At 50.9% G+C, this 24,753-nt stretch overlaps 1 protein-coding gene across 3 annotated transcripts in view; it reads left to right on the forward strand.

Moving 5' to 3' along the window:
* MASP1 (MBL associated serine protease 1) overlaps nucleotides 1-24,753 on the forward strand; it is a 70,387-nt gene that overhangs the window by 2,319 nt on the left and 43,315 nt on the right. For all 3 annotated transcript variants that reach the window (XM_048865492.2, XM_048865494.2, XM_048865493.2), the window contains exons 2-8: nucleotides 952-1,177; nucleotides 16,436-16,613; nucleotides 18,513-18,644; nucleotides 19,496-19,692; nucleotides 20,383-20,530; nucleotides 22,140-22,258; nucleotides 23,307-23,385. In XM_048865492.2, the coding sequence (XP_048721449.1) occupies nucleotides 952-1,177; nucleotides 16,436-16,613; nucleotides 18,513-18,644; nucleotides 19,496-19,692; nucleotides 20,383-20,530; nucleotides 22,140-22,258; nucleotides 23,307-23,385 (1,079 nt within the window). The remainder of the gene's footprint in view (nucleotides 1-951; nucleotides 1,178-16,435; nucleotides 16,614-18,512; nucleotides 18,645-19,495; nucleotides 19,693-20,382; nucleotides 20,531-22,139; nucleotides 22,259-23,306; nucleotides 23,386-24,753) is intronic.

Raw genomic sequence — 24,753 nt, forward strand, 5'->3', positions numbered from 1 at the left:
TGCACCTGTGTGCTATATCGTTCAAAGAGACTTGATTCCCTATTATATCCTTTGAGTCAGCACTGACATCCGCCCCCCAGCATGGGGACAGAGGACACTGTGATGCTTGGGCGCCCATCGGCTGAGTGAGATGAGGTCCCGACCACTTGTGTTCATTAACGATCCTAAACATTTCTCATCAGAGTCAGATTATTTGCCCCAGGATCTCACCAAATTCCCATTTGGAGTCATTACAATCTGCTTAAGGAAATCCCCCCATGGGGGAGCCATTCCTGGTTTCATAGAGTTCAAGGCCAGAAGGTACCACCAGGTCATCTTGTCTCACCTCCTGCCCAGCATAGACTGTTAAATCCCACCCGGCTACCCCTATCTTAAGCTCAAAGGGCGAGTCAACCTTTCCAGTGCCATGGGCTGGATGCTACTTGAGCAGGGCAGCGTCGTGGGCCACATGCAGAAATATGTGCTCTACAAAATGGCGGCCTACATGAGGCGTGACCTCGCGCATACAGTACATGGGAGGTCGCGCCACTCCGGGATGCCATTTTCGTAGAACAGGTCTGCTGAGGGGGCAGACACGTTCAGGGACTGGATGGAATCATTCCCTGGGCCAGATCTTGCCCACAGGCTGCCAGCTAGACTATCGCAGGAGACTAAACTGCATGCCACCAGGAGGGAACAGGAGAGACTGAGGTGTCACTAAGGCCCCTGCCCTGGCAGGGAATTGTTAAGTGAGACATGCCCCGGTGATTTTGGCAAGTGAACCACCATCCCATGCTGCAGAGGAAGGTGAAAAGAACCTCCTCACTTGCCATCCTGAAGCCATAGTGTACTGGTCCCAGGCACTTTTCAAAGTAGAACCACCCTGGAACGTGGGACAAACCAAGTAGATTGTGTCCTCGGTGGGTTTCAGCCTGGGGAAACATTAATTTGATCTTCATGTGTGTTTTGCAGGTACCTTTTGGCCTGGTCCCTTTGTGCCTTCCTATTTGGTAGTGCAGCTGCCATTGAGTTAACAGACATGTTTGGGGAGATCCAGTCCCCTAACTTCCCAGATTCCTACCCCAGTGACTCGGAAGTGACTTGGAATATTTCTGTGCCAGATGGATTTAGAATCAAGCTCTACTTCATGCATTTTGACCTGGAATCGTCCTACCTCTGTGAATATGACTACGTGAAGGTGAGATGCCCAAACGGCTCTGTGCCGTTGCTGTAGTGTGTCAACCCAAGAGCCAGGAGGGCATGCAGCTTGGCCGTGTTGGAGAGCTTAGTGTAGCAGCAGCGTGGGCGAGGAGCTTTTTTCATTCACAGGGCACAAGCGTTGCCTTGCCAAGTAGGAAACTAAGAGGGAGCTGAGTTGGCGCTTATCAGCCAATGGCAAAAGGGACAAAGGCAGATCAGGTGATGTTCTTTATTGGATTAACGAATATGTTGTGAAGAGGGACAGGCAGGATGTTCAGATACACGGCTTTGACCCAGAGTGTGAACCTGAACCCAAATGCCAGCACACCGTGATGCTCCCTAAGGAGAACCTGTGGTGGCAAATGTGCCAGGATCATGGCAGGTGGCAAAGATAATAAAGGCATGATGCCAAGGCCAGGAGCATGCATAGAAGATGCCTTTAATTTGGAAAGGTTTTTTCATGTGCCATGCCTCACATCTTGAAAGCTAAATGATCCTTGCAGGCTCCGCCTTACCCTCTAGTGAAGAAGAGTCCTGTATCCGATTCAAACTGTATCCAGTTCAAGTCACTAGCTATGGGCTTGAGCCACTACATTTGGATCTGGTCCCAGACTCTCCCAAAGGTCGTCAGACCTAAAGGTTTGGTCTGGTCCATTACAGGAGCAGGGATTGGCTGTTAAAGTTTGGGTCCAGACTTCCAGGCTGTCTTTTACAGTCATCCACATGGTAGGTAGGACTTTCTGGTTGACATCCCTCTGTGGGAGCTGTAACAACCCTGAGCAATCCAAGATTTCGGGCTGACACCTCCTCTGAAAGATAGCATCTCCAGCCACACCGCATTTCCTTACTACCGTCCTGGGGCAAAGAGATCAGTGCTGCCACGGAGCGCCACCTACTGGAGCAGCCAGTACAGACAAGCAAAACATTGGTAGGTAGCTCCCACTTTCTGTGCTGACCCTGGCCTATAGGACTGGACATACGTTACCATTACCGAAGGTTGTCAGTAGAGACGAGTCCAGTTCCAAACCCCGCCGATCATTGAGATGGGAGGAGCATGGATCTGGAGCTGAATTTCACGCCTTAGCCCCCATCTCTTGTTTCCAGCTCATTTAGATTGCTGCTTTGAGAAAACAAAACAAAACCATTTGTATTTTATTTTTTCTGCTTTAGTTGTTTTTTGAACTGTGCAGGCACTGTTTCCCTTACTAACAGCGCTCGCTGCTATTTGATTAGTCCTTTCTGCTTTTCCTGGCTTTCCTCCAAGAACAAAGGTCACAGACACATACATATATATATAACTTTACAAAAAAGCAATGAGCTTGAAGATAGAATTCATTGGAACCTCCCCAGTTCCAAGCATTACCCTTCACTCCCTCCCCCAACCCTCATGTTCTCATCATAACAATCCCTTTTATTTGCACCTGGTGCCATTTGGCAGCAGAACTCCTCTTGCTCCTGGGTTTCCATAAGAGGCTGGTATTTTTTACAGGGCTTTAGATCTCAGCTGTATAAATTTGCTCCAGGCTGAAATTTATCCTGCAAAGCCTCAGCCAGGGAATTACATTCTTGCTGTGAAACGCTCAGAAACATCCATCTGGCTGTTTTGATGGTGACCTGAAAACTATCCGTATGTATTTAGATGAAATAATTACAAAGTTCTGAGCCAAAGTGAGGAGAGTGTCCAAGTGGCTGTGCGAATCTATGGAGATTTCCAGCCTCGGTTCATCTCCCCAGCTTTTGTTAATATCGGTGGATTTTATGAAGGGGGCATATGCTCTAAAGGCCCATCGAACTGAGCGGGAGACTCTCCATTGATTTTGATGGATTTTGGACCAGTCAATAAGGCACTCTTCAAGGCACTCTACAACATCACCACTGCACAAACACCTGGGCTAATCCATTGTGACCATCATTGTAACACAGAAGAAAATCCTGGCTTGGGACAGGAAGAGGAAAGGTCAAGTGGTGCGTCAGCCATGTGCCTCTGTTTCCCAGAGGTCAACACAACTGAGGCCGAGAGTCATATTAGCCGACATGGGTCCTGATTGACAGCTGCTGAATTCAGGGCAAAGGATGAATCACCTCTGAGCCAATCAGAGAACATGTCCAAATCTCGGCTTCCTGACTGGCTCTTCAGAGGTGAATAATAACTTTTCCGGAGCTCTAAATCCATTCCGCATTTTAAAACAATAGTTGTAAAAACAATAAAGGAAGAACTTGCTCCCTCGCAAGGAATTGGCAAATTAGACTTGGGAACTGTGATGAGTCTAGTCAAGGGCACAAAGAATTCCTCCTACAAAGAGAGATTGAATAGATTGGGCTTGTTCACCTTAGAAAGGAGCCGTATCAGAGGGGCCAGGAGAAAAGTACAAGAAATTACACACATGCACAACAACATGACAGGAATGTTAAGGGAGCAATCTCGAGCCCTCAGAAGCTAAGAGATACCAGAATTAAAGTCTCCTGTGCAATCTTCATTCAGCCCCCCCCCCCCTTGTACATATGCATTATGAAACCATCTTTAATTGTATGAGCACGTACTATTCTTTCCAGAGGATCCCTGCCTTAATCAGTGCCCGGGATGGATGGTGCTCACTCTCTCTTTTCTTTTATCCTCATTGTTCAGTGGGTGGCCCCGGCCCTCACTTACTGCCCCCATCCAACTCTGCTCTGAAGACAGAATAATTCATTTCCTTGTGGGTTTTTCCATGGTGCTTATATCAAAGTGCTTCACAGACATTAATGGGTTTATTCTCCCAGCCTGCCTATGAGATAGGGCAGTGCTATTATCCTCATTTTACAAATGGGGAGCTGTGGTGCACAGGGACATTAAGGTCACAGGTCTTCACTAATTTGGGGTGGCCGATTTGAGCCCCCTAGGACCTGAGCTTTCAGAGTACTTAGCATTATACCACACTTTATATGGTCAGAGCATTGACTTCAGTTGTAGCTGTGAGTGCCCAGCGTTTCTATAAATCAGGCCCCAGCCTCTCAAGTCAGGCACCAAGAAAATGAGGAACCCATAGCTATGGCCACCTGTGAAAAGGCTGGTTTAAGTGACTTGCCCAGTATCACACAGGGACTCTATGGCAGAGGCAGGGACAGACTCCAATTCTCCAGCACAGCGTTCAGCATGAATCTGTCCCTTCTCTTCCAACTGGCCCCAGCCTCGTTCGCTGCACACCTTCCAGCTTCTGCAACGGCCGACAACAGCCTCTTGCCCTACAAAATCCTGATTCACCCCAGGTCTGTCCTGTCCCAAGCTCTCCCACCCCAGGTCTGCCTCTTTCCCCCCCTGCATTCGAGTCAGACAGCTTCCTCCACCACACTGGGACTATTCACAGAGTAAGGCCTAGTTTCAGAGTAGCAGCCGTGTTAGTCTGCGTCCACAAAAAGAACAGGAGTACTTTGTGGCACCTTACAGACTAAATCAATTTGTTAGTCTCTAAGGTGCCACAAGTACTCCTGTTCTTTTTTTTAGAGTAAGGCCTAGGTACTACTTAGTGGGAATGCGGTTATTGGATTGTGGTCCTCCTGGGAAAATCTGGCTCAGTTCCAGGCGAACCGGTGCCGATCAGGGGTGGTTTTGTGCACAGTTCCACCTGAGACTTAGGCCTTGTCTACACTACGGGGGGGGGGGGAGGGGGTCCATCTAAGTTACACAACTTCAGCTATGTGAATAATGTAGCTGAAGTCAATATACTTAGATCTACTTACCGCGGGGTCCACACTAGGCAACACTGACGGGAGACGCTCTCCCGTCGACTCCCCTTCCGCCTCTCGTTCAGGTGGAGTAAGTAAAGGAGTCGACGGGAGAGTGACCTGGGGTTGATTTAGCAGGTCAAGACCTGCTAAATCGACCTCCGATGCATCAATCACCGCACATTGATCCCTCAGTAAGCGTAGACAAGCCCTAAGCGAAATGCCTCAACTTCAGTGGAATTTCTCACCTCACTCAGACCCAGAAAATCAAAGTGGAGCTCCCAGGGATGTGACTCCGAAATAACAATAGGTTGGCATGATCTCCTGCGAACCAGACCAAGCAGCTTCACTCAGCTCAGGATAATAGACCTGGAGGCAGGGCAGCTTGAGATTCACTGGAACGAGAGTCAATGATATTCATTGTTTATGTCACCTCGAGGCTCTTTACAGGCAAATTGGGAAGAAACAGCCTCATCCCCAAGGAGCTTACTGTGCTGGGCTGAGGTTTTCAAATCTAACTCGGGGATCTAGACCCACAACTTCCATTCCTTTCGAGGGAGGGATTCTGCCAAAAGCCCGTACCTGGATTTGAAAATTTCAGCCTAAGGCCCCGTGTTCCTGCAGTTTTATGCCCTCAGCAGGGATCTCTGTCATAGGAGTCAGCCCAGCGGATTTAATAGCAGGATCAGGGCTGAGGTTAGACATTCCTGACATTGATTTTAATCTGGTAATTTCTTTATTATAATTAAAAGTGAACCCCTTGAATGAGTCGATTGCATCGCACTCTGCACATCACAAGCCTATGTAACCCACATCCTCCTTCCCCAGTCTTTGCATCAGCACTGATTCAGGAAATCACTTAAGCTAGGACTTAAGGCCCATTGATATCAGTGAGATTTTAGCATGTGCTTAAATGCTTTCTGGAATTAGGGGCTCAGTTTGCAACCCCCACATGTTGCATCGTGTATAAATGTAGACAGGACAAGGAGAGTCTCGGAGGGCTTGTCTAGCTATTCTGGAATTGCTCCACATGTGAACACTCTATTCCAGAATAAAAGTCACTCTGGATTGGGAATAACTTGTGCACTCACCAAATTTATTCTGCGAGAGCTATTCTGATCAATTTCCCCATGTAGACAAGCCCATACTGTGTGTTCATGCAGCACCCAACACAATGGAGCTCTGAACTTCTGGGTGGTGCTGTCACACTGACCGACAGAGGGGAGGGCGTGACTGTAAGGTAAAGTCAGGAGACTTTTCATTGTTGAGATCAGCCGTGTCTCGAGTGGCTGCAGATTTTGCATTCACAACTAGTTGCAGAGGCAGGAGAGGCTGATTAGCCAGGAAAGGCCAAGCCAAAGAAGGGAGCTTTTAGGAGCAGCTGAAGGAGAAAACAGAGGTGGTTAGTCACATTGGATCAGGGAAGCTGCTCAATAGGGGGCATCGTGAAAGAAGCCAGTATTTACATTGTGAAGAGAGTGGTCACTTTGGATGGGCTATTACCAGCAGGAGAGTGAGTTTGGGGGGGGGGGGGTGAGAAAACCTGGATTTGTGCTGGTAATGGCCCAACTTGATGATCACTTTAGATAAGCTATTACCAGCAGGAGAGTGAGTTTGTGTGTGTATGGGGGTGGGGGGGGGGGGGGGGGTGGGGGGAGAAAACCTGGATTTGTGCTGGAAATGGCCCACCTTGATTATCATGCACATTGTAGGGAGAGTGGTCACTTTGGATAAGCTATTACCAGCAGGAGAGTGAGTCTGTGTGTGTGGTTTTTGGAGGGGGGTGAGGGAGTGAGAGAACCTGGATTTGTGCTGGAAATGGCCCACCTGATGATCACTTTAGATAAGCTATTACCAGCAGGACAGTGGGGTGGGAGGAGGTATTGTTTCATATTCTCTGTATATATAAAGTCTGCTGCAGTTTCCACGGTATGCATCCGATGAAGTGAGCTGTAGCTCACGAAAGCTCATGCTCAAATAAATTGGTTAGTCTCTAAGGTGCCACAAGTACTCCTTTTCTCTTTGCGAAGACAGACTAACACGGCTGTTACTCTGAAACCTGTCATTGTGTTGTGATACTGACGTGATCCCCCTGAGGACTGCAGCTGCATTCAGGGCGTGGGCTGCAAAGGGTCAGCCTCATGTTGTTTGAGGTGCTGCGCTACAGACTCTGGGTTTGCCATCCCTAGCCCATAAGAAGAGGAAGGAACTGGTGGAGACCCTGCTCTTGAGAGATATCTGCAGTGAAGTATATTGCAAGACCACAGGCCAGGCTGGACTGTGGAAAGGCCAAATGGTGCCCCAGTTGCATGGTTTTAGAAGTGTGTATAACACTGCAGAGTGGATACATCTTGTGCTACGCTCAAGCCACACGATGCCATCTTGAGAGCATCAGTGAGTGCCCCTGTCCTGTACACATTTCCATGGAACTGCAACTTGCTGCCATAAAAGGGTCCCCGCAGATTTGTCTTTATCAGTGGTTGTTTCCCCGGCCCTGCGCTGTGCATGGCGTTTGGAGAGTCCCATGTACGGATTCCTCCACTCAGTGCTTGGACCACTGCAAAGGAACGTCTGGATATACTGGATATTGATGTAATCGACAACATTCCTAGAGAAGCTTTATCGCAATGTGTGGTCAGATTCATGACATTCAAAAAGGCCGTATTCCTGGCCAATCCAGATAGTGAAAATTCCCACAGCCTGGGAATATCCTCCAGTGACATACAGTCACTGTCCTGTGTCACTCACCCCTATTCACGTAGGTCACCAGCTTAAGTGTACAGTCAAGAGGATGGCCAGAACACCACTGCATCGGATTAATCCCTCCCTGCCAGAATGACCCCTTGAGACCCTTAGCAGCCAAGGTAAGACAGAGTTGCTCTGTCTTTATTACTGGCTCCAGCTTTGGAAATCTTTGCCCTCATCCCATTCTCCATTCCTGCCAGCCTGGGCTTGCAACGAGCGCAGATCAGCCAGTCCAGAGAACCTGGGTATGTATATAGGGGGAGACCCAGAGTACTTTTTAACATTTCCTAAACTGGGCTAAATGAACTGCTGGTGACATGGAATTGTGTCCTTCCACATTAATGGTGGATTTGTCCCTAACTGCCTAATTTGTATGTGCACATTTGCAAGCTAAAGTGCCTATAAGTACCGGCTTTGCACAATCACACGCATATTTTCAAGGACAATTTAGAAAACGTGGCCCATAAGATGCACATGAACCTAGAATCTTCATTCAACCCACCTGCTGGGCTAGTGCAGCAGCTGTGATCCCTGGCCAGCTCACCAGGAAACTCCAGATTTAACAGCCTGAGTGTCAAGAAAGAGACCTTGGAGTCATCAGGGAGAGTTCTCTGAAAACCTCTACTCCCTGTGCAGTGGCCGGTAAAAAAACAAACAGAATGTTTTGGGAACCAACAGGAAAGGGACAGATAATAAGACAGAAAATATCATAATGCCTCTGTATAAATCCATGGTACGCCCACACCTTGAAGACTGCGTGCAGTTCTGGTCACCCCCTTTCAGAAAAGATATATTAGAATTGCACAACATACAGAGAAGGGCAACAACAATGTTTGGGGGTGTGGAACAGCTTCCATGTGAGAGAGATTAATAAGACGGGGACTGGTCAGCTTGGAAAAGACACGACTAAGGGGGCATATGACAGAGGTCTATAAAATAATGACTGGTGTGGAGAAAAGTGAACAGGGAAGTGTTATTTACCCCTTCACATAACACAGGAACTAGGAGTCACCCAATGAAATTAACAGGCAGCAGGTTTAAAATAAACATAAGGAAGTATTTCTTCACACAACCCACAGTTAATCTGTGGAACTCATTGCCAGGGGATGCTGTGAAGACCAAAAGCATAAGCGGGTTCAAAAAAGAATAGATGAGTTCATGGAAGATAGGTCCATCAATGGCCCTTAGCCAAGATGGCCAGGCACACAGCCCCAAGCTCTGGGTGTCCCTAAACCTCCAACTGCCAGAGTGGGAGTGGACGACAGGGGATGGATCACTTGATAGTTGCCCTGTTCTGTTCATTCCCTCTGAAACACCTGGCACCAGCCACTGTCAGAAGACAGGATACTGGGCTAGATGGACTATTGGTCTGATCCAATATGGCCGTTCTTATGTCAGTGATTGGGATGTGGGTGGTCATGCCCAGTGGCTAGAGCAGGAGTCAGAAGTCAGAGCCCAGGCTCAGAGCTGGAGTGAGAGGCCAGATGCGAGAGCCCAGGGTCAGTGCCAAAGTCAGGAATTGGAACTGAGGGTCAGCATGGAGTCAGGCAAAGCAGGAGCAGGAGATATCACAACTGTGAGCAAGCGCATTAAGCAGCAGTTAAACGCTTCCTAACTCTTAGGGTAGGTAAGTCCTGAAACAGGTGACCCAGGAAGGCTGTAGAATCCCCATCATTGGAGGTTTTCAGGAATGGGCTGGACAAACACCTGTCAGGGATGGTCTAGGTATGCTTGGTCCTGCCTCAGTGCCCAGGACCAAACCAGATGACCTCTCGAGCTCCCTTCCAGCCCGACATTTCTAGGTTTTTATGGACAGAGACACAAACATCGAGCCAGAATCTGGAACCCTTCCGGGCGATGGCATTTTCCCACAGGACAAGGCCCACCTACTTAACGTGAGTAAGAGCTGCAGAGCCGGGCTCGCAGAAAAGACCAGCGTCCTCGCTGAAGGTATCTGCGACGCTTTATCTGCGATGGACTCCATCCCCTCCAGCACATGGCGCGGTGACAGGCCTCTGGCAGTAAAATAAACAGAAAGGTCACACTCCCTGGCTCATATTTGCTGCTGCTGCTGAGGACTGTATACTTTTTCGTAGATCATTTACATCCAGAGAGCTGGCTGGTAATTAAATCTCGGCTGTTTGTTTGGAGTCTCCCTGTCCGGGGTCATTATGTCAACATTTTCACTAGAGAAGATATGTCCCTTCGGGAAACATCAATTGCAGTGGAGAAATTCACTGCAAGAATACGCTGAACTTAATCCTGGTTTAAAAAACAGTAACATTCTCTCTATTGCATGTTAAATCCTCTTAAAAGTTGGACAACAAATGCCATTGGCCCCTTTACTATCTTTTCCAATTCAGTCAATCTCGCGTTCTTAGTTCAAAGCCATTTGCACCCAGATCAATCAGGAGGGTAATGATTTATGAGTCTACTCTGGCCTTTCTTCTTGGACAATTGCTGCGGGGTCCAAAAGAAATGAGGTCTCCTTGGGCACACACTGAATCAGGAGATGCAGCCCCTGCTCCCTCAGATTTCATATTCAAGGCCAGATCGTCCGCTGGTTTCAATCACCGTAGCTCCTTTGACTTAGCCAGAGCTACAATGGTTTTGTTGAGCACAGAGCCTGCCCTTCGTACGGCACCAGCGGAAGGATAACCAGGGCAATGACACCTTGCAGATCTGTTTTGAAATCCCCAAGTTAATGGAATTTTGTAAGCGCCAAATGGAATTTGTCTTTCCGCTCAGCACTGGAAATATCTGCAGCAGGAAAACAGCACAAAGCAGGCCGTCAAGAAATGCAGCCATCACTGCTTCCTTTGCCCTCCCAAGAATGCACTAATTGGACAGAGGAGAGCAAAACATACCACTTGTAATGTATCTAAACGGCTCATTAGGCAGAGCAATCCTAGGGCAGGGCTGAAGGCCCTCTGGGAACATGACAGCAGGAGGGGAGATCCCGACAGATTGGAAAGGGACACTCAGTAGTGTCTGCAGAGCTTCTCTGCTTTTACCGTGTACAGCCTTCTGGAATGAAATAAGCCACACGTTCCGTGGGGTCCTCACAACATTACCAAAGATGATTCTTGTTATTAGAGATGAGGCCAAGCGGGGACATGAGACCCAAGCCCCCTCGGTCTCAGCAGAAAGTCAGATCTGAAGGATGTAGGACAGGTTCTCCACTGCATCAGGACCAGAACAGTGGATCTACACCTCTCAAAGCTTTGAAGATAGTTGGGGCTCAGAACCAATGGTGGAGACCTACCTTCAGTCACAGTTTAAATCTGGCAGTTGGGAGGGGAGGTGTTGAATTGACATTTCAGCTGGTGTTCTCATCTCCTTGTGGGAGGGAGTTCCCCAGTCTACGTCCAACTCCTGGGAAGGTTCCTGTCTCTGACGCTTGTGACCCTCCCACTGCTGGCGGACGGATTCGTTGTTCCAGTCCAATGGAGCTGTGGTGGGAGATCACAGTTGCAGAGGGCGTGGTGTCTCTCCGGTAGCTACGGTCAATCCCACAGAGGGCTCTGAGTACTGGGGCAGAGGCCTGGGGAGGCAGAGCAGAGAGCAAAGTGCCCAGCTGATGCCTTCGCAGTGACTTGTGTCCACAAGCAGATGGGCTGCTGCGTTTTGTACCAGCCGGAGCTTTTTCCAGGAGCTAGCATTCTCCATATGCTGCCTCTGCCTTGTAGGCACCATACAGGGAGCATACAGATGGCTTTCTGCTTTGTGCGGCCGGCCCTGTCTGCAGCTGGCGTTTGCACTGGATCCGTCGGACCCGACGCCAGCGGAGAACTGCTCACCGTAATGTGATACGATATGTGCCCTGGTGCTGTGAGCAGGGGGGTCTGTGCCTGGAGTCTGGGTTAAATCGAGCCAGGGTTGTAGATCGGCTCCGCCTTTACATATTTGTCCTTCATTTAATCCAAATTCTAAAACTGTTGTGGTCCAAATGCTGCCCCCTTTCTCTGGGGGCTCTGGCCCAACTGAACCCGTGCCACTGCATGGCAGAAAGGGTGGGCTGTACGTGGGGCCTACGTCCCCAGTGAGCCAAGAGACAGGCTGCCACAGGGGCTCCCTGCACCCCAGGATTTGGAGGGGAGGAGCTAGACATGGGCTCCAAGAAGTGAGGCTGGGGCCCAGGGAGCACCACAGTGAAATCCTCCAGCCCAGGAAGGGGGATCGCACGAGTCCCCAGGGCTGCTGCTGCCTTGAGGCAACAGAAATGGCCAGGCAGAGCTGTCAGGGGAACGGATTCCAGGCCAAGCTCGCCACCCAGCCGCCACTGTGAGCCTGGCACCTCCCCCAGGTGCTGGGTTGCAGGCCTGGTACGAGGTGAGGAGGAAAGATTTTGCAGCTCTGCATGCTAGCGAGAGCTTTAGGAACACCTTGAAAGCTCCTGCCCGTCATGCTCACAGTTTCCACACGCACCCTCCTCACTCGTACAAACATAGCCCTGTCCAACTCACAACCCCCCACGTGCCCATTCCCCTGATGTCTGCAAATACACACACACACAATTGCCGCACACACTCATTCCCCTCCCTCGCACACACACACTCCTCACACACTCACTCGCCTCTCTCTCACACCTGTCACACTCCCAGACCCCTTCATTTTGTTGGTGCAGGCCCCTGTGTCACACCCACCCCGTCCGTATCCCAACAGAAACAGGAGCTCAGTCACTTGGCCGCCCATCCTCACATTCCCAGGACAGTCCAGATCGTCCAAACCCACCAGCATGCAGAGCCCTCTCCTCTGTGGGACATGGGGAGCCAGCCGTTCCAAACCCCAAGACCAGAGAACCCTCCAGAGGGAGGGAGATGGGAAGATCAGGGCAGCCGCAGTGCTGATCCATCCTCTGGCAATGAGGGACGGCTTCTTTAGTCCTCCCCTTAATAGAATTCACTTGGCATGAAAAGGAGCAGGGCTGGCACAAGCTGGGAAAGCAGCATTCCTCCACCACCCCCTCCCCCAGTGGGGGAAAGCAGGGGGGCTCTTCCTATTCAAATCTCCTCATAGGAACGCAGGCAGGGTGCTGCAAACAGCAGCTGGAGGAGGTTACAATGCCCAGGCCAGCATGGAGCTAGGAGCCGAGGGAGGGGACAAGCTGACAACACAACACCACAGCAACGGACCAAGATGGGCTGACTGCAGCGGCATTTATGTGGGGTCTCTCTCTGCTCTGTACAGCAGGCAATCTGCACCCACGCTGGTTTTCACTGAGGGTCTGGCAGCGTCATTCCCAGCATGGGTACGCGTACTCCCACCAGCCTGATGGAGCTAGCATACTAAAAATAGCAGTGTCACTCTGATCTGCACGGGCAGCCACCCCAGCCAAGATCCCAGGGACGTACTCTGGGTGGCTAGCCCCTTCCCGCAGAGCTCACACACGGATGTCTGCCCAAGATGGAAATTGTACCTCCAGCGCCAGTGAACTCCAGCAAAGGCGTATGAGACCTTATTCAGACGCGGATCCCCGGGGTATTAAACAATACCAGCCTACTGACATCCTGAACTGACAATAATTTTAAATGATTCATTTGTCCCCCTTCCGTGGAGAGATCACAAAGGGGAACATTTTCAAAAGCATCTAAAGTTCCATTTTCAAAAGTCACCTGCAGGACTTTCAGTGGGACTTGGGCATCTAAGCCTTTTGAAATTGGGAACCCAGGCTCCGAAGTCATTTCAGGTGCATTAGAAAACTTGACCCCAGTGCCTTTAGCAAACATAAATGAATTTAGCCTCCCCGTCCCACTGGGAGTCAGGAATTAGCTCCATTTTATGAGCAGGACGAAGAGGCACAGAGCGATTTACCCGAGATCAGAGGCAGAGCTAGAGCAGAACACAAGAGTCATCTCTCCTTTGCCACGACACCGACAACAAACCTCTTGGCGGTTAGGCAGCTGGTGGACTGAGATCACTCCCTCTGACATTGACCAGTATTGTTGCACTGTGGCCTTGGTCACCTCTCTCTGCCTGTATCCATCAGTATACTTAGGCTGTCAGCTCTGCGAGGCAGGGCGGGTCATTTCTGTTCTGTGTTTGTACCGCACCTTGCACAGTGGGGTCCTGGTCAAGGACTGGGGTGCCTATGTGCTACCACACTATGAATAAATAATAACAGTAATAATCACTTATATATGAAATAGAGCTGGCTGAACATATTCAGCTAAATGAAATTTCACTGAAATAGGCTGTTTCATCAAAGCTGAAATGTTTTGGAGAGACATATGGGTTCCAATGATCTTTTCATTAGAATGGTTTTGAGGTCCAATGCTCTTGGTTTATTTCTGAGCAGAGAGGGAGGGGGCAAGTGCCATTCTGACCCAATTCCATTTCGCGAAAAATGTTCAAAGGATTTTGGTTTTGTTCTGATGCCTAATGAAAACAAATTTCGAAACCCCGGGAGTCGTTGTGAAATGGCATTGTCCTATTGCTGTAGGTTCTAATCATCTCTGTGCATACCACATAGGTCCCAGGAGTTTAGCATGCAAGAACACAGGCATGCTAATTCAGAGGAGAAAGACTGGAGACTGGGCTGGGGTGGTGGTGGGGTACTTGGTCCCATCTGATTATTTAAAAAATCTCCCTGCCCCTGTTCCTAATTTCTCTTTCAGATGTTCAAAGTGAATGCAATTCCACAGGCTCCTGATGCAGTTCAGTTACTTATCACACTTTGCTCAGCTGAGACATAAAACTAGGCTGGTCAGTTTCACTTCAGTTCCTAGTCAGTTTCACTTTCTGGATCTCCTTCATAGGACAAAACCAGTTGTGATTGGGTCTCCAGCACTGCCGGGGAAGGGACATCCCAACAATCCCCCAAACGCTTCTCAATTCCATTTTTAAAAATAAGCCTGTAGAAATGTTTGGGGTGGTTTGTTTTTTTTAACACAATCTAAATGCTGGGCCTCCCTCTCCTTGATGGCCTCCTCGAATTTGCTGATTGGAGTTCCCTTGTCGCCCTGTTACTCGGCCTGTTTACACGGTCACTGGCCATCTCCTGGGGTTCTGAAGAGGCTCCGAGAACTAAGTGCAGAGAAAGGTGAGGCTGGGGCTGTGGAGCTGGTCAGCATGGAGGCAGGAGATGGGCGGGGGGAACCTTCCAGAGGCAAACAGCTGTGAATAGAAATTGCACACCTGGGCTCTAAGTTAACCTTCACATTCTCTCCTCCACAGTCTGTCCTGATTCCCCACTCTCCCAAAGCAGACTCACCTCCCCTTTTCTCTATGTGTAGCTGATATTACCAGGTCTTTTGGATGTCTCCTTCTGCCTGACCAGCTGGGTGAGGTAATATCTTTAGCGGGCCAACTGCTGTGGGTGAGAGAGACAAGCTTTCGCTCGGAAGACACGGAAATAACCCCTTGATTTCTGTCCAGGAATAGAACACACAGCAGTGTCCCTGACCCTGCATGTGTATGTCAAGCTGATGTCGCGTTATGTCGCTTCGATGTTGCGTCTTAGGGACAGAGGAATTACCACATTGCATCAGATCAATGGCCCAGCTAATGCTGTCCGTGAGAGTGGCCAGTACCAGCTGAGGTTTCAAACATCCATAGGGGACACTTATACAACAACCTGGGGTTAAGAAGAAGAGGAATCTTCTTCTTAACCCCAGGCAGCTGGCTTTTGCTGCAACGATATCATGAAAGATGCATGGCCATGATCTCTATGGGTGGGACAGCGAATGGGGGAAGTCTGCAGCATCCTTGCCAGCACAGGGCCTGGTAGGTGGTTAAGCAGAAGACTTCAGTCTTTAGGGATGTAAATCTGGCACCTTTCAATCTGGTGGCTCTTTGGCAACCATCGAGAAGGGAGTGTTGGTTTTTCTGTCTGCTTCTAAGTGAGTAGGTGCCTCCAGCATAAATGTGTAAGTGGCATCCGGATGTCAGGCTCCGCAGAGAGGTTAGAATCAAATGGCTCGTGGGGAGTGGGCTCTCTCTCCGTTCTCTGGTACACTAGCAGGGTTGGGGGTGAATGGAAGTTCATCCAAACGCTGTGCAGCTAAAGAGGAAGCTTCAGTCTTCAGCAGCGTCGATCTGACATTTCTCGCTAGCTCTTTATCAGCTAAAATGCAGATATATCTTTTTAAATAAAAATCATAACCCTCTGGAAACTATTTTTTTCATACCTCATGAGAGAGTCATTCCTCAGCTGTTCCTAAGCACTGGTAATTAAGACAACCTGCTGAACCATTTCAAGTGGTCACATGATAGATGGCACTTGACTCGCAGCCTAAGCTGCAGCAAACAGAATGTAAGTTAAATAGGAATGTAAGTTAAATAGTTATGTAGCTGCAAGATGGGCCTGGGCAGTGGGGCAAGCTACCAAGAGCTGTTGCAAAGATGCCAGCGTTGAAGTGCTTCCAAGCTCATCTGGTCTTCATCACTTGGAGATGCCTTACTCAATGTTCAACTGCACGTTACTGGGTTCAGCGGTGTTTACTTACCCAGCCGGGGAGAAAAATTGTCTTCACTACAGAAATTACTGGGTGAAGTCCTGTGGCTTGTGCTGTGTAGGGGGCGTCTCACTGGCTGATCATGGTGGGACCTTTGGGTCTTAGTGTCTATTAAATGGGTGGTTTAGGAAGAAATCTAACTTGACATGATACAGGATTGGCTAGAGACCTCACTGGAAGCTCTTCCACACCAAGTCAGTCTCCTCGTTGATGCCTTTGGTGCCCTGAGCCCTTTCCTATGAGTAGAGTGTCAATTGTGAATACCGTGCACCACGCTGGCTGAGCAGCTGAGCAGACTGGTGCGTCTCCAGCCATGCCTTGTGTTAACGGAGTCTTTCTTTGGCTTTTAATAGGTTGAGGCTGAAGACCAAGTCTTGGCAACTTTCTGTGGCAGGGAGACGACAGACACAGAGCAGGCCCCCGGGCAGCAGGTGGTCTTGTCTCCAAGTTCTTACATGGGCCTCACGTTCAGATCCGACTTCTCCAATGAGGAGCGCTTCACTGGCTTTGACGCCCATTACACAGCAGTGGGTAAGTAGCTCCTTTGCAGTGAAGTAGCAGGTACACTATGATACTGCTACAAACCTATAGCCCCTTAGGACTCCAAGGCTCTGAGGATGATGCAGAACTTCATGGCTCGAGAGGGGTAGAGTTCAGATCCTTCCGCTCCAAACGCACAGGCCCCTGCTTCTTGAACAAAGAGAATTTCCATCAGCTGTTAGCAGTGCAGGGCCTATGGTCACCGTGGAAAGTGCTGAGTATTAGCAGAGCCGGGGGTGACTTCCACTGAAGCTCAAGCAATCCCAAAGGAGTGCTTGGCAAATTGAGACATTTTCAGGGGGGTGCAGAAGGATGTGTGATGCCCACTGCCATGACATGTTGGCACACAGCAGAGGCTGCCCAAACCGCAGTCTGCAGGGCACTTGCTGGTGGCATGTGGAGAGTTGGCTGGGCACATGGTGCTGGTTTCTCTTCCCTGTTCCCAGCCACTGAATTGCATCAAAGACCGTTAAAGAGACTCACATTTTTTCCTAGTGTTGCTTTCAATGAGAACACTTTCTGTAGAGATGTTACGGCATTGTGAATGGCAGGTGAGGTGGTCTGGGAGTTTGCCAATGAGAGGAGAGGTGTCCAGGAGACAATCTCTGTATTAAGATGTGGTGCGCACTATGAACAAGCTTGAGATCCCCTGCTGGACAGCATACCAGTCCTCTCTCCTCCCACCCTGGCTCTCCATCATTCTCTTTTATTTATCCTCTTCTGATTTAGTCTTGACCCCTGCAGTGGCAAAGTCTGTTGCGTGCACCATGGGCTGGGTAATAACATGAGAGGACTTCATGTTTCTAAACCTAAACTGGCTCTTTATTAGGAGAACTATTTACAGAGATGCTCCAACTGCAGTTAGCATTCCAGCCATGTGCACACAGACTGACTTGGTGGCGTCTCTTTCTAACTCTTCCCCCACTGCAACCTCTACTCCTCCCTCCAAGTTCCAGGCAGGTTGCCACAGAGTAACTGCAGATTGTCAGGTCAGTGTCTGTCACTCCCCAAAGTGCCCCCAGATTCTGGGAATCGGGGCTTCAGGCTGATATACCAGCCCAGCTCCTACACTCCAAGACTGGCCCAGCATCACCTTTCCCTCTCATACTCAAAGGAATCCCCAGTGAGATTATCCTGCCCTCAGCCCTCAATTTTGGGGACCAGGCTTCAGACCCCTTAATCTACCCTTGCATCTCAGCTGCCATTTTGGTGAGGTGGAGAAGACTTTTAAGGGAAACCGTTCCATCTACCATTTATTGCTGCTTTGAGGGATTCTTACACCAGAGTGACATCATGCAGTTACTCCAGAATGATGCCAGTGTAGCTGAGAGCAGAATCTGGCCCTAAGTGTTTAGAAGGCAACACAAAGTGATCTGAGCACTGGGAGACGGAGGGAACAGACTAAGCATGACCCTTGTAACGCACAGAAAACACAGCCCTAGGGCCCCGGTCCCAGCAGTCGAATTTCTGCCCTGCGGGGGCACTCCATTGATAGATAGTGAGTTGCTATTGCAAACAAAACCCTCGCTTGCTGCTGGACGGTTGGGTGTGTCAGGCTGTAGGATCATAACTCTACGCCCCCCACCCCCTACGCGGTGGGGCAGGTGTACGGATTGCCATGGCAGGCCAGCTCCTCCTTTTCTCACACCAGTCAGCCCCGTGTTAACCCATCATGGGATGGTCAGATGTGGGCTTTTGCTTCAGCCCATTACGGATGAGCCATGAAATATGGACCAAAACTTCGTCGCCATTTGGTCCGAGTGCATCCTAGCTCCTCCTTGTTGCCTGTGTCTAAACGCCCCCTCAGGAGCAGTGCCGGGAGGAGTGGGGGGTGCTCCTGTCTTGATGCCTGTCTTTCTAAGGCTCTGCTCAACTCTTGCTCCCCTGCAGATGTGGACGAGTGCCTGGAAAAGAGCGATGAGGAGCTGGCCTGCGACCACAACTGCCACAATTACATCGGGGGGTACTACTGCTCCTGCCGATTTGGCTACATCCTGCACTCTGACAACAGGACCTGCAAAGGTACGGCCCAGCTCCGGGCTCTGCCAGAGACATCAGGCAGCTGGGACAGATCATGCCGCGCTCTCTGCCACACTTGGATCTTTAGCCCTTAGGGCAAATCTGCCCTCCCTGGCCTGTGTCTGCTTTCCCTGCCCACCCCCCAGCTGGGACTTGGGGAGCACGCTGGCCATGCACTCTCTGCTCAGAGTGCCCAAGTGGGTGCAGTCGGCCAGTGTGGCAGTGTGGCCGGTTCACCTCTGCTCTTGGCTTGTGCGACACCAAAATAAAGACTGACCTTGGCCCAAAGAATGCATTAGGACTGGCCGGTGCAGATTCCTGCACCGGAAGGGCTCAGCATGCTTGTTCTGAGCACATCTGTAAGGGGGCTCCCTGCACCCGAGCAGCCTGCAGGGGGCTATGGCAGGGAAGGGCCAGTGGATCCACAATGACACAGATCCACCAGCCAATCCTCCCGGGCATGGGTGAGGGTCGGAGCAGCGATGGGGGCTGTAACAGCTGAGCAGCCTGGGGATGGAGATGTCCTTCCCCGGATCCCAGTGGATCTCCCCTGCGGCCAGCACTTGTCCTCTCAGCAGCGTTGGGCCCGATTCCCTTCTGGCTCACACCAGCATAACTCCACTGGCATCGGTGGCCCCACTCCTGGTGGGTGCGGGTGTGCGTGAGATCAGGATCCGGTCCAGAGGCTCCCTGTCAGCTCAGTCAGGTGGAGGTGTTCTGAGGGGAGATTGCCCAGGGCTAGGAATAGGAGACAACGCTGGGACAGCAGGCCAGATTTTAACCCTGGGCTCCTTCCGGGACCCAGGGTCTAGCCCGGAGAGGCCGGTTGCTCAGGGTTCCCGTGTGCCTTTCAGTGGAGTGCAGCAGCAACCTCTTCACCCAGAGAAGTGGGGTGATCACCAGCGCCGACTTCCCCAGCCCCTATCCCAAGAGCTCCGACTGCCTGTACCGCATCGAGTTGGAGGAAGGCTTCCTCATCAGCCTGCAGTTCGAAGACAGCTTCGACATTGAGGACCACCCGGAGGTGTCCTGCCCCTACGATTACATCAAGGTGAGCTGGCTGGGCTGGCCCCAGCTCTGGGAGATCTCTGCGCATGACTCCCCCCACGTTACCTCAACTCCTAGCTCATCAGACCACCCGCGACCCAGGCCTAAGTGAGTACAGCCAGTGGGAGCAGAGCCTGCTTACAGCAGGGCTGAATATTTACCGCAGCTCCGCTCCGGACAGCTCCAGCTGAATTTAAGCCCTGCCTGCAAAACTAAAAGCCCACCACTGAAGATTTGCTCAGGTTTTACTCAGGCAAACTTCCTCATGCCATTCCGAGTACGAACAGAGCCCCAGCTCACCCCCTATTTGCAGCACCCCCTGCTAGTCCAGCACTGGTGCCCTCGCACCCCTTGCTTTGCCAGTGCACCCCATTCCTGAGCTATCACGTAGCACCATGGCTGGGTCAGTCCTGAGCATCTCATGGCGATCCCAGCTTGTGTGTGACCTTGAGAAGCCTTTGAGATTTGGGCAAACATTCACTGGAGACCAGTGAGAGGTGCCCCTTCTTGTTCCCCTCCCCCAAAGCCTTTCACAGAGGGTCTAAGACATATTTATATTGGCAAGGCCTCAGGGCATAGAGAGACCCACGCGCCAGCCTCAGGGTGTAGTGATACCCACACACCAGCCTCAGTGCGTAGTGAGCCCCCAGTGGATCCTAACTCTCTGCACCATCTCCTCTTGTTGCTCTGGCAGATTAAAGCTGGTCGGAAGGAGTTTGGCCCTTTCTGTGGGGAAAAATCCCCAGGACGTCTTGAAACCCAAAGCAATAGCGTTCAGATCCTGTTCCACAGCGACAGCTCAGGAGAGAACCAAGGGTGGAAGTTATCCTACACAGCAATCGGTAACTGCTCTGGCTTCTTCCCTTCACCGTGCACAGGGGGCTGGACCCTGCACATAGACACCAAGGCTCCACCTGGTCTAGAATCCTGTCTCTGACGATGGCCAAGGCCAGAGACTTCAGGCAAGAGATGGGATAGATCTTGCATAAGTAATTTAACTGAGCAATCCTGTTCTTTGGACGGGGACTTCTCCCTGAGCATGGCTGTGCCCTCAAACATGGGGACAGGGATCTCCCATGATCCTCACTAGTCAAGGTCACTGCACATGCTACTGCTATTCATACAAGCATCACCCCCTCTTTTTTGGACCTTACCAAGCTCTTTATTTACCTCACTAACATCCTGCGGCAGCGAGTTCCACAGGTTAACGCTGCAGGCTAAATGGGCTGCCTTTTTAGTTTCACAGCGTGCCCTCCCTTAATAATGCTGCTCTGTGCCATTGCCACAGCGGTCCTGAGCCAGGCCTGGGTAACAGTTTGAAGCCTGTGTGCAGCCTGCCCGGCAGCGCAGCCCGGACTGGCATGCAGGAGCCTGCTGGCCTGTAGGTGTAACCCGTCCACATTCCGCGCAGCACTCTGTCCCCCAGGCCCGCAGAAACAGGTGGCGGCAGCCTGGGCTAATACAGCTAGGTAGTGGTCTGAGCTTAGGAGAGGCTTATGCTTTTGGATCCAGAGGTTCCCAGGGTCAGTTTCTGCTACTGGCACCCCACCCAGGGGCGCAGCCTTGCACGGGGTGGCCCCCTGGGGGACCTGACCTTGGGTGTGTCTCTGAGGGGTTGTAAAGGCAGCAGCTCTGCTAGGCTAGCGGCGGGGAAGTGTTTGCTGGGCAGCGCCGAAGCCTGTCTCGCTGCACAGCTCCCGCTGGGGAATTCCCTGCTCCCTCCACTCCGGGACTCAGGCTTTCTCCAACACCAGCTCTTCCCCAGCCTTCACCCCCCACCCTAACCCTCCTCTTCTGCACGGTGCTGCCCAGGAGAGGTCACTGAGCCCATCCTAATCAGTGCTTGTGTCACGCCACCCCACAGCTGGGTTCCTTGCTTCCCCCATTGGCTTGCCCTGACCTCCCAGCTGGATGGATCAGTCACAGCCTGGTGCCCGGTGGGCCAATCACATTGCCGGCACAGCACAGCACGCCAGCTCACCCCGGGCATCAGCTTAGCTACAGGGGCGACCTCACTGACTGACCGACCTCGCTATCAAATATTTTTGCCACTTGGAAACCACCTTGATGTACCTGCCACTCACAGCAGCAGTGCCAGGCCTGGGGCCACTGGGAGGAACAGGATGTCTATGCTAAGTGTGCAGTCATCGGTCCTCGTTTCATCCAAAATACACAGCTATGTTCGAAAATAGCCAGGCCAGTAAGCAGGCAAGACACCTCGGGGGGGATTCCAAAGGCAACCCCATAGGAAGCAACAGTCTCTGTGCCCCCCGTGACATGCCCCTCTGCCTGCAGATCTGGCCCAGTGAGAATTGGTGGGAACTATTACCCTAATAAACAGCTGTGGGCCCTGGAATTCGGAGCAGCCTCCATTGGTTGGGGCGCCACCCTCACGCACCCTCGCCAGTCGGTCAGCATGGTCTTTCTTTGTTCCCCTCTCCCCCCTCAAAGGGAACCCGTGCCCACTGGTGCAGCCGCCAATCAACGGGAAAATCGAGCCCTCGCAGGCCAAGTACACTTTTAAGGACCAGGTGGTCATCAGCTGCAACACCGGCTACAACGTGCTAAAGGTACCAGAGCCACTGGCTTTGATGTGAGCGTTCAGGGCGCTGGGCCAGATTCTCTCCTCTCCTCCACCAGAGGAAACCTGGGGCCACTGGGGGGCGCTCCACCTGTCTGGCATTCGAGCCAGAGGCATGTCCGTATTTAAGGACGCCTACAATGTTCTATGGTAATGAGCCAAAGCACAGGAGGTCAGGCTAGATGATCGGATGGTCCCTTCAGCCCTAAACGCTCTGAAACTATCCCGGGATGGGCGTCGCTGCCAAAGGAGGCTGCAGCCGTGCTCTGGAGAAATTAATCAAACAAAAGCCCATCCAACTCTCCCGGAGCAAGAACTATCCACAAGGGCCCGATACACTTAGAGCCACAAACTAGCCACTAAAGAAGTGGGAGGAGAGAGAATACAGCATGTCCCCCAACCACCAGCTAAACCTCTCGCCCTCGCCAGCAAACTAACTACTTGCAAATAAGCCAGACGCGAGGCTTGGCGTCTCCCCAAGAGACGGAGGCACCTGGGGTGCTGCTCTGTCTGTGATTTCCTGCTACGCTCTCCCAAGCCAAGCAGGGCTGGTCCTTTGGTAGGTGACCTTCACGGAGTAGCTGGTGACTGAAGAAAATGCTGATGAATCAGTAGGTGGAACTCTTACCTCTGAATCAGTGCTGAGCCATCCTCGGCTCTACCTACCCCATCCCTGAGGCTTCATAAAATGACCTCTCTCTTTATATAATCCATCTCTAGCATCACTCCTATGTCCCAGTACACTAATACCCTATGATAGGCTGCTCCATCCTCCTGGCTAGGTTCTAATACTGCGCCCACTGCCGACATATTTGGAAAGAAACACATTTGTTTTCTAATTTTCTTTCAAACTCAATAAACGGAGGGGTTCTTAATGAAGAGGAAACTCTCTTTGTTACTGGCTTGCCCAGTGAGCAACGTCTCTTTACGGTGGATAGCTGGCCCGGTCAGGCCATTGGGAAGATGAGTCTTTGCAGTGGGAGGGGGAGGTCCTTTGGCTGCATGGATAATGGTTTTCGCTTGTCCCTTCTGCCCAGGATAACGTGGAGAGTGACTCCTTCCAGATCGAGTGTCTGAAGGACGGAACATGGAGCAACAAGATCCCCATCTGCAAAAGTAAGAAACCCTCCCCCCGACCACTGAACGCTATATGGAACTACTATGCCAGGCTCACAGAGTGCAATCCGCTGCTCAGAGGCACCTCACCAGCCAGGGTGGCTATTAATTATACCTCTGCAAAACCAGGTTGGCTCTTTCTCCTAAATGGAACAGGGTTTGTGCCCAATGCCACAGGTTGCCTGTTTATTTTTTTCCTTGAGTGACTTACTAATGTAATTGGATTTCCAAGCTGTTTGACCTTCTCACGTCTCAGACAGCCAAGCAAGCCCTAGCCTGGCTCATCTGAGAAAATCTTCAGCCAGTCATTAAGGGCCTGATCCAATGCCCGTTGACATCTGTGGGAAGGCTCCAGTTAACTTTGCTGGGAGCTGGATCAAGCCCAAAAGCTATTAGCAATGGGTGGGGGGGATATGGAAAGGTTCAGGTACCGATTAAGACCTTCTCAGAACTTCTTTCATCCACAAAATCTGGGTCAAGCTCTCAGCAGACAGTCTTTGTTGTGATCATTCCGCTCCTTCACTTCTACTCACGGCTGCAGGGAGCCAGCTGCCGAGTTCTGGTGTGAATCTGGACTTGTCCAAGTCTGGGGGATGTCTGGAGCTGGGCGGATGGATGTGGTTACTCTGCCCATTATAGACATAAGGACCGTTTGTAAAATCTGAATACAGATCTGAATTTCTTGCCAGTTTTGGGGGTGTCCAAAACCAGGGCTTTGGTGTGGTCCTGTCTCTACCCAGAACGAGACAATGCAGAGACAAATCAAACAAATTAGAAAAGTTGGCCAAATATTTTTTGCAAACCTCAAAAAGAAAAAGTTCCCTTTGAAAGAATGTGTGAAGACTCAGACCACGTCTACGCTACAGACTTTGGTCGACACAAGTTGCGTCGGTGTACAGTGCCGAAGTTAGTACATCGCCTGTGCACATGCATCCTGGCTGCTTGCACACAAGGGAGAGCTGGTAAGGTGCTCGCCAAGCTGGGGTCAGCGCCGTTCAAGGAAGTAGTTTTACTTCATCACCATCGTGGGGCGCTTATGTCAGCCAGAGACAAATTTGAGTGGAGACTCTTGCACAAATAGGTCCGCGCAAGGCGACTTATGTCAACCTAACTTTGCAGTGTAGACCAGGCCTCAGATCACTTCTTTGTCTTCTGACCCAGTTCCCCTGTCTCTGAAATCAAGCTAATGAAATGCACTATTTACACCTTCATCACAATCAATTTTTTCCTGCAAACCACTGACTTCTTTTCTCCAGCATGCACAGCTATGGCTCTCATCACTAATGTCTGCCTTTTGAATTAGCTTCCTGGTGTCCATGTCAGGAATGTATAGATTGCTTAAACCCAAATGTCCCTGCTCTCATGTCA

The sequence above is a fragment of the Caretta caretta genome, chromosome 9, assembly GCF_965140235.1.
Source record: "Caretta caretta isolate rCarCar2 chromosome 9, rCarCar1.hap1, whole genome shotgun sequence".
In the NCBI taxonomy this organism is placed as follows: Eukaryota; Metazoa; Chordata; order Testudines; family Cheloniidae; genus Caretta; species Caretta caretta.